Below are 10928 nucleotides of genomic sequence, written 5' to 3' on the forward strand. Positions count from 1 at the left end.
CGGCGAGGAAAATTTTTTGCTTAATTAATAAAAATACATTTATGAAGTTGTAGTTACAATTTGGCCTTGTACATCCAAGCATATGAAATTTCATGTATGTATAGTATAACCGCAAGCTAAACTCTTGGCTATAACATTAAGTTATATGCGTTTTATTTCTTTTTGAAATCGCATGATTAAACAAACAACTTCTAATGTTCATGCTGTTAAAGTTTATATATCTGCTAATCAACTTGACAAGCTGTTAGTAGTGACTACCAGTTAATGATCTACTCGTCTTCTAACAAGGTCACGTGAAAGTTTTCTTTTTTTTGGTTCTCCATGATTTATAATTTATGGTTTGTGTCTGCTCATGAAGGCAATCAATATTTTTGATATCATATTCATTTCATACGATAACAATATGTTTATCTGTCACTTGTTTGCTCCCATTATTTGCAAAGTTGGGATAAAATGTGTAATTTTATAATAAAAAATTCAACTAATAGGAATAGTAAGATAATCTCGCCTAGGCACTCAAGAATTCATTTAAATTGTTTAAATAATTTATGTTTTTATATTTCTAATTTTTTTTGTGGTTTTTTTGACCGTATTGTGAACTGCTATATTTTCCTCTCCAATATTATTATTAATAATTAATTTCAATAATATGTTGGAATTTAACGCGTTTGGTCGCTTAATCTTACTGTACAAAACTAAGCGAACGGTTATATATGTAAGTAAGTGCAAATATATATATACACACAAACTGGGGAAAAATATAAATACAACTATATAATTGTCCAATCTCATTACCATCMATCGACACATTTGATAGCATCGAAACAGGTGTCACGAGCGACATAAATTATCACATAAACACAGGCTACAAACTAAGCCACATATCAACATATGTACMTATATACATTAGTATACAAATGTTAAATAGCGCATTTATTAGAAAATATTTCAGACACTTAAGTGTAGTCTAAAAATAAACTAATTAGTTATACTGGCATGCGGATCTATCGATTTCGATATCTAACCTATCACCAATAGAATTTCATGGCGCTCTTCTGAAGAATTTATTGTACACAAATGCAATATTTAGTTGAAGCAGGTAATTTATTCATGTTTTTCTCTTCGATGGATCGAAAGCTCACACTAAAGCGTCCACATTTCACTAAAGTTGTTTATTTGTATATTTGCTTAGTTGATTTTATTGCTGATTAGCTGCTAATATGTGCTTGCATCCGTTAACTTTCAGCGATTAAAACGATAAATCAGTTGGCAAGAAGTTAGTGAGCACGTGCACCTGCTAATGATTTGCAATTAACTAATTCTCGTCTTGCGCACATGTAGGGCATATTGGCTTGTGTTTTTGCAAAAGTCAGTTTTTCTAAGCACATGCTAGTATTTAGTACAAAAGATTTATGCAAAACCAACGCAAGCTGTCAGAAAGTTAATTGGAGAAACGTGTTCGTGCCTTTTGAGAAGCGCTGTGTAGTAGTTACGGATGAAATGTTAGAGATACTATTTATAAAGGGAGTGTGATGTCGATACAAATAATACCAGATGCCTTTGAGTGTCAACCAGACTTGAGCTTTAATCCATAATTCATACAAATATCAGTGTGGTCGCCAAAAATTTGCTCACTTGTGTCAAGCAGCTGCTTCTTTACTTAAATACTTTTGCGCTTTCAACAAAAATCGTAAGTCATTTAATTTCCTGCTTAAAGTAACTTAAACTTTTGTCTTTTGGCTTCATAAAATAATAAATTTTACAGAAACTCGAGGCTGTTTCATACACCAGTAGATGGTAATTTGATCTCCATTTTATTTTCATATTTTTAATGCGTTGTTAGTGCGGGTGGCAAGTTTTTGTGTTATTCAAGATATTTCTTTTGTTTTTCAAGTAACAGTATAGCTTAAGACCTTAAGCTCCGAAAAGCTAGGATAACAATTACGGCTTATTCAGTATGCAAAATACACCTCTCGGTAACAAACACGAATTATCCTGATAGAAGTTGGACATATATACATATATACTAGTATAATAATATTTCAAATCTAGCTGTGGGTATTAACAAAGCGCTGGGGTAATATATAAGTATAGATAAAGTATCTCTGCTCGTATGTAGTCACACACAAAGTACTTAGAGTCATACACCTAGGCTGTCACGTATTTAGTAAATAAATTTATAACAAATGTATATAATATATTATTACTGTTACTGTTGTGTAAATAAAACAAATATCAGCAACCTAAAATGGTCACCTTGAGGGAAAAGTCAACCATCAAGGATTAATATGCTAAGTGGAATGAGCAGTGAACGCAGTGGACGCCCTAAAGAGGTTGTTACCGATAAATATATCAAAAAAGTCCACAAAATTATTTTTGATAGGCGTAAATTGAAGTTGTTCGAGCGTGCAGGTATGGTATGAGTAAGCTCTGTGCAAAGTGGGTACCACGCGAGCTCACTTTTGACCAAGCAAAATGTCGAGCTGATGATTTGGAGCTGGTTTTAGAGATGCTCAAGCGTAATAAATCCAAGTATTTGCATCGATTTGTGACAATGGATGAAACAGGGTTCCATCATTATACTCCAAACCCCAACCGACAGTCATCCGAGTGAACTGCACACCAATAACCGCCTCCTGACTGATGTGTTTTACTATGGTGTAGAACTTTTCAATTGACCTGTTATTTGAGTTTGTATGTGTGAATGCCGATTTTGAACATCATTGAAATAACCTTTCCCTAGTGCCTATAGACCCACAAGTCAGATGTCAAACCGGGGTATATAAACCATATGTAACTCAATCCACTTTAGAATCTGCACCAACTGGCTGTGTTATTGTTTTCGAATACGTGGATGTGCAGGGCAGGGAAAGTTTTGTGGGGATTTTAGAAAACGATGTGTAATTTAAGCTACCTGGCTGGTTTCGGAGCGAAAAGCCACCAGATCGATAATGTTGTCATAGACGGAAAATACGTCTCGAGTGTTTAGATGTGCGTGCGATCCGATGTCTTAACATCAATTTTCTGCAGCCAAGTTGCGCACCCACCTCTGTGCAGCATAAAATTCACGTCAAATGAGACCACTTGTCAACCACTCGGTATAAGGAAACTGTTGGATGGCATTTCAAGCTCCGTACGTACAGCTGCAACCGAAACCATTGGTTTTCGGAAAGTGCAAAAGAACAGCTGGTACGACGAGGAGTGCCGTATCGCAGCGGAGAGAAAACATACTGCCTACCTCGCAATGTTTCGAGCGACTACAACTCGTGCGGAATGGGATAGATACCGAGAGTTTAAAAGGGAAGCGAGACGCATTTGCAGACAGAAAAAGAAAGAGACCGAAATGCGTGAGTACGAAGAGCTGGATAAGCTGGCCTATAAGGGTAATGCTCGAAAAGTCTACGAAAAAATGCGGCGACTAACTGAAGGTTTCAAGACCGGAGCATACTCTTGTAGAACCCAAGGGTGTGATCTAGTAACCGATGCCTAGAGCATATTAAAATTATGGGAGGAACACTTCTCCAACCTGCTGAATAACAGTAAAAGCATAACACCAGGAAACGGCGAACCCGATTCCCCAATCGATGACGATAGAGCAGACGTTCCATTGCCCGACCATGAAGAAGTTCGGATAGCAATTAATCGCCTAAATAACAGCAAAACGACGGGGGCCAATGGATTGCCGGCCGAGCTATTTAAATACGTTGGCGAAGAATTGATAAGGAGCATGCATTAGTTTCTTTGAAGATTAGTAGACGAAAGCATGCCCGCAGATTAGAATTTAAGTGTGCTCTACCGAATTGGATCGACTAAAGAAAGCAAACTTAAATTCAACTCATATTTTAAATAAATGATGAATTTCAAATTTTTTTTATGTATCTCTTCTTTATCAAAAAATTCGGTTATCTTTAGACGCCTGCCAGTTCGGTTTAACCCTCACCAAAGGTTAAAGTTCAGTATTGATTTCGGGTATCCTTTGGTTAGATTTGCCCATATTTACCAGAAATTGGCTTATTTCTTCTATTGGTGGCGATTTGTACTTTATTACTTTTATCATTTTCATTTCGATCCTAGAGTCAGCATTTGCACATAGCTTTGCTTCAAAAACTCAATAGAAGTGTCATTTAGCACAATAGAATAGAACATTGGGAGAAATAAAAACATAAGGCTTCAATATAATCCTATTTTAAAGCTGTTTCATAAAAATATCGACAATTTATGTATGTATGTCGATCAGCACTTTTATATATAAACTCAACTATAAGCGCCACAGTAAAGTGACCATTATAACGGATACGCAATATACTCATTTTAAACTCACACCTAAAATTTTAAAGTACTCAATAACAACTGCAAGCAAAATTTATACTTGTATTTCTATAGTAGATCGCTTTATTCTATACATCCCACCAGCAGATATTTGTGCAATGTTGCTGAAATATTGACATTGAATATGGAAGTTGTGTTTCGCGTGTCATTGGCAATGACTTGTTGCATTTATCAATGTATACATACATATATAATATACATATATAAAGCAAACACAATCAGCTCTACTACTGTAGTTGTATATGCGATTTCTACGTCTTCTGTGTTAGCTGTCTTCCAAGGCGCAGAAAAACTTTGTAACAGAAATAGACTGTCGATAAACAATGTCATTTTATTTCGAAAATCTCCGCTTTGATGCACTGATTGTCATTTTTGTGAACTTATTATTCTTGGAAATGGGTTTCCACATTGTCAAGAAGCTATAAATAAAGCGAATTGCATAAGTATTTGATTAAAATGTGATTCTCAGCGAAAAATATGTTTCCATACTTTATAGCTGTCTCTTATACACATCTAGATGTGTATAAGAGACAGATACTGTATCCATGCTATCAAATCGTTGCACTCAGTCTTCCAAATAACCGTTAAGTGATTTATGCTTKCAACAYGAGCCGCTCWCTTCAATTTATTGCTTTTGTCTGGCCATTTCTGGTCACAGCTAGTCTCATAAAATTCAGCCGCGAGCTGAATCGAAAAAACAAACAGAAATATATGCATAAATAAATATGTTTTGAAATATGTATATATATGTATATGACGTGAAAATTAAACAAGAGTTCATTGGTGTGTCCTTGCACCCGCACTTATGTAAACATAAACCTAACTGCAAGCACACATGCGCCAATATTTCTATCTTTCAATCGATATAACATTGTTTGCCAACTAAGTTGACAATTTTCTGGATTTGTACATGCAAATAATCACTCAATCTTTGTTTCTTTTTAATTTATTTTAAATAGCGTTTAAATTTTCACAGAAATTGACTTATTTACGATGCAACTATTTCTCTCTTGATGTTCTTCATCCCGAATAAATGTATATGTATATCTTCAGTATTCTTATCGCTATTAATGTGGACTCCATACAAGAGAGAGTCCGCTAAATGAGCAGCTTCTTATTGAAAAAAATACAGGTGCATATTGACAGACAGACAAATGAGCATTTATATACATAAAGAGACATAAAGAGATATATTTCAAGGTTTCTTACTTTTTTAAAGAGAAAATACAGAAATTTCATATTTAATGGGGGAGATTATGTCTTTCGAATATTGGTCGCGACTACGTCTGAGATGGTCCATTCGTAGAGTCAAATTTTCGATGACTAATAACTCGTGAATGACACACGTGATGTTTTGCTCCAAAGCCTGAATTGAAGCGGGATTGCCCGTATAGACTTTAGACTTTACATATCGCTACGGGAAAGAGTCTAACGGTGTGATATSACACGATCTTGGTAGCCAATCGACTGGCCCAAAACGTGAAATTATCTGCTCACATAAATGTTCGCTCAATAAGTCCATTAATTGATGCGATTTGCAGGAAGTGGCTCCCAATTTCAGGCATCAAATAGTCGAATATCATAGACAGATGATTCTACCGGCCGACAAACAACACCATGAATCTCTTCAGGTTGCTCTTCTTTCCAAATTTGCCAAATTTGCTTGTTTACATACCACTTGAGCCGGAAACGGGAGGCCCGTTGAACTAAATTAGGCTCGGAAAGCTTGAGCTCGCTTTGGAGCTTGTAAAGAGCGTATAGAGCGAAATAATATCGTTGGAAAGATCACACAGCTTCAGTTCTTGCACAAGCTGTATTTTTCAAATAAAAATCTCAACGTAAGATCGTCAAGTCGTTCGATACATCAGTCTGATTAGCTACGAACGTCGCCGAAAATGGACTCTCCGCTGTCTTCCTGTACGCTGTCACCTACGGAATATTGAGTCTCAAGATGGGTGATGGGAGTTGGATATTTCAAAAGTAAAAGCTAACTTAGATGTGAAATACGCCGTTTAAAGTAAATCTTTTTGTATGCAAAGTAGCAGATGAATTACTATAATTAACATTAGCGCAGAAAGTTCTTGACAAATTTGCCAAACTCAACAAAATTTCCGCTAACTATTCACTTGTGTTTGATAACCAAGCTAGAAGCTAAAGTGAGCGAAGGTGAGACGAAAGTTTAAATCTGCAATTTAATAAAAGTAAGAAAATTTGTTAGGCGGCGACGTGAAAGTTCAACTGCGGACACTCCGTGTGACTAACTCATTTAATTTAGCGACTAAACCGCAATTTGAACTCTTTGACTTTACGGGCTTAACTGACGCTTAGTCGACTGAGGTACATGAGTGCTACTTGTACACCACAGGCCGGTTTACCTGTATCACTTTGCTTAAAGGGGCGTAAAATTAATAGGCATAACACATAATCTGCTCATTTTGGCTGTTGCGCCAGCAAAATTCTGAAGTACGGTAAGACAGAAAATTCCAAGTAATAGAGCGAAATGGCCTCGTTCTGAACAAAGCAGCGTACTGTGGCAAAACATTTCAATTAGCCTTATGTGTTGGGACTTAAATATTATGAAGCAACACGAGAAGTGTGGGCGAACAAGTAGACGGAGAAAAAGGCATTCTCTCGTAAGCTACTCACACCGGGGCACCCACGCACAAATACTTTAAGTAGTAGAATATTTCAGAGTTTATTCATTTTGTTGACAACGAAAAACGTTTTGCATGAAATTAAACTCACACTTTCGTGGAGATAGAAAGAGAAACAGAGAGAAGTTACAGTTAAACTAAAAGCTAAACCGCAAAAAGGCAGACGATAAAATACAGTGAAAGCGAAAAAGTATTTGTTGATTTTTATTCGCGATACATATGTACATTTGTGGTAATGCGACACATTATTTGCGTATACAAAAAAAAAAAAAAAAAAAAAATTTAAAGTATTTGCATACACACGTACCATACTTACATAATAATTTCTTTCTTACAGCCGGGATCACGCACCTATTACATGAATAAATGAAAATGGAATTTTACACCACCTAAGCACCATTCCACTCTACTAAAAAATATGTTGTCCCACTCACTTTGGCGGCCTCAACCGGCCACCACATTTAATCAGAATATGTCACTGACGCTTAATATCTCAACGGAGAACTAGATAGATCTACTTAATACTGCACAATCAGACCTGGAAGTTGCCGCAGCAGCAGCAATGCCATCATCTTCTTTGCTGGTGTATTGGGTAATCTCATCACATCCATTGTTATATCGCGGAATAAATTTATGCACACCACAATCAATTTCTATCTCTTCAACCTGTCGTTGTCGGATTTGACGTTGCTACTGTCAGTTGAGCTTCGTTTGCTATGCGTGAAATTTTGATAAAATATAGATGATGATATCAGGATACGATCTAAAAAGTAGCGAATTTAAAACAGAAGCTATTAAATTACTTTGCAAATAATATTAGAGCAACCAGAGTTTGAATACGGAAGACTTGACTTAGCTGTAAATAAATAATTCAGTACATATATGCCACGGATTTTACTGAGTGTCAGTAAAGTAATTTGTCATGAGTCCTTGAGAATGTGATACAATTTTGTAAGCATAACGCACTTGAAGCATAGAAAAAGGACGTCACTACTGTTATGTGTCGTTCATAAATTGGCTTGCTGACATAAACCAATATACAAAACGAAATGCCTTCCGACGTATATACAGAAATTTGATGTCCTTATTTAGGCTCTTTAAGGAATACTTTACATTAGTAGTTTATTGTTCGCCTCTGGTTCTTAATTTCAATACTTCATTCATTTATGTGCCAGTTTTTAATGACAGTTTTTGAAACATTTCTATTTTTATAATCCACGTTTGATCAAATTTTAATATTTCAGTAATAATCTTTCTTATTTTAGGGCACCTCAGGACGTTTACAGTTATTGGTACCCAAATGCCTTCCCATTTGGCGATGCAATTTACATAATTGGTAGTGTTTTAGCGGAGACAGCCACCAATGCGACCGTGCTAACAATAACGGGATTTACCGTTAAGCGCTACATAGCGATAAGTTATCCCTTTCGGTGAGTAAAATTTAATGTTTACTACTTAATACTTTTTGTTTACTGGAAATTATCAGCTTATAATTACAGTTAATGTTTTTTTAACTAAATAGTTTGCGTTCTCTCAACCAGAAATTACTTACTTCTGCCTTTTTTTATAAAGTAAAGTGACTACAAGAGGAAGGGCATAAAGGTTGCAGCAGTCGTGCTATTTATTTATATTTTCCTTTTCCAATTCCAACTAACTATTTTTGCGATTAATTGCAGTCATACACGCGTAACTTTTTAGAGCAGACCACACATTGTCGCATCTTCACGGTTTATAACCTTCATTTAAACACACACATATACACATAGTACTATCGGCAAAATAATAAGACTGGGTTCATAATTTTAAAATTCTTAATTTATTTTTAAAATTCTATATCTTCTCTCTCAAAGTGATCACCCTTCCGGAGTTCCAAGCGTTGTCGGTCCACAATTTTGAACTCATTTTACAATAATTCACTCAACGTAAAATCGCGAAATACACTTGATGCACTTTGGAAAGAGAAGTGTAAACGAAAAAATAATGATATTTTGATATAGAATTTGACACAGAAGTCACTGGCAGTCATTCCACCCTGAAATAAAAATATTTTCACGAATGGATTTTCGCGCAAACTTTAAATTAAGAAGACTTACTAGCTTTTTCTCACTGTAATATTATATTTGTTGATGATTCTTTTGTCAAAAGTTTTAGCGTAATAAAGAAACAAATTTCGGATTAAAACTTCATTTTCATTTATTAATTCTAATTATTTGATTTAAAATTGGAGTAGATCACATAATGGTCGTAAGTATTTATAGAAGACTCACATAGCTGCCCTTCGTTTGTTGCAGTTTGCATATTACGCTGTCATAAATTAGAAGGTGTTGCGTACATTTAGCCTTATCAACGAGTGAATTGAGAATACAACAGAGAAACAAAAATAAAAACAAAAACAAAAAGAATTCAGTTAGACTAATTTGTTGTATTATTTTCTTAGTGTCAATGCAAACAGCCACAAGTGATGACAATAAAAATACAATTATTGTCAAAAGCATCAAATCAGCGCAGTTTGTTGCACTCACACATGGAATATTAATGTGCACGTTTTCATAGACACAGTATAGAGTAAGCATTTATGTAGCGAGTTTGTTTTTTTCGGCCAGACTTTATTTACGCATTACGTTTAATTACTTATGTGAATCAATATGATTATGTGAATTTCTAATTAATTACCTCGGGAAAGCAATTAAATTGAGATTATAGAGATTTTGATACTTGTACTTAGTATGAGCACAGACTGGAAATTAAACTTTTTGCTAACAGACTCTCTTATATATAATTCCATGACATTTATTTTTATATCAAAAACACAGATTTTGGTTAAGAATTTGGTTAACAGGTTATTAGAGTGAAAAGTATTTGTTTTGGTGAGAATTAAATTCATTAAAAAATATACATTTGCTAAAACAAAACAAAATGTAATATTTTAGTAATTCGAACATTGCAAGAACACAATTACTTCAGCACTTTGAAGTCTAACCGCGTCGAAAGGTTCAAATAACTGTATATTAAGAGCTTAATCTCCTCTGCTGGACATGTTGGTCCAGGCGGTCACTGGCAAAATCACTTTGTATGTCTGCACTTTGCTATCTGAAATTCTCGCTTCCCACTTCTTATACCCGCGATACTGTTGTAAGTTCACATATGCTCCAAAGTTCCAAATCACCATTGTGTTTTGTAAATTGTGTACTTACTGTCACCGTTACTCATTACTCATGCGTCTGCTGTTGTTGTGGTTAGCGGTGCTGCTGTGTGTTACTAATGCGGGCGCTTCTACGCTCGTGCGCTTGAATACTAATGCTGTCGTGCGTTAGCTGTGCTTGCTGTTTGCAAATTCTAAACTGCAGATATATCTGCAGATGCTTCCCGCTAATAGCTACCAATTTAAACGCAATTGTACGCCGTTAAACTAATTTTATCTACACGGCACTTGCGGATGCTTAAATTGGTTTCTGTGTGGATACGTGACCATTGCTAACCGAAATTCTATTTGAAAGCTCCCTCTATATTACTAAATTGTATTTGCATATATGATTTTGGTAAGCCTGAATTTGAGAAAAGGTTCACACACACACTCGCTGATATTAGGTCATGAATGTATTCCTTCATATTATTATTGTCACAAGAAGGATAATCCAGGGCGTATACGCAACCAACACAATAAGACTGATTTGTTAACAAATCCATAAAGCGCTCTTTATTGTTGTTTTAGACATACAATTTTAATTACGGAAGAATAAATTTTAAAATAAATAAATATTTGTATTATATAACACATTGTAATTAGTCCATACGAACATCGAAGCAATTGGTATAATCCAGGGCGTATACGTAACCAGCAAAATATTCATATAATATATAATTTTGTCTCTTAATGAATCACTTACGATGTCTTAATTTATTTCACATACATATTTAACGTTTTCAATTTCCACCACGTCTCTT

The 10928-nt window shown here is 35.2% G+C and overlaps 1 protein-coding gene across 1 annotated transcript in view; it reads left to right on the forward strand.

Annotated features, from left to right (window-relative positions):
- Positions 1-8916, forward strand: part of LOC108970339 (neuromedin-U receptor 2-like) — a 9662-nt gene extending 746 nt beyond the window's left edge. Inside the window, exons 2-4 of the mRNA XM_018935665.1 lie at positions 7520-7575; positions 8249-8413; positions 8834-8916. Of these exons, the coding sequence (XP_018791210.1) occupies positions 7520-7575; positions 8249-8413; positions 8834-8879 (267 nt within the window). The 3' untranslated portion in view covers positions 8880-8916. The remainder of the gene's footprint in view (positions 1-7519; positions 7576-8248; positions 8414-8833) is intronic.
- The last annotated feature ends 2012 nt before the right edge of the window (positions 8917-10928 follow it).

The sequence above is a fragment of the Bactrocera latifrons genome, unplaced genomic scaffold (assembly GCF_001853355.1).
Source record: "Bactrocera latifrons isolate USDA-ARS-PBARC rearing strain unplaced genomic scaffold, ASM185335v1 scaffold_3, whole genome shotgun sequence".
In the NCBI taxonomy this organism is placed as follows: Eukaryota; Metazoa; Arthropoda; class Insecta; order Diptera; family Tephritidae; genus Bactrocera; species Bactrocera latifrons.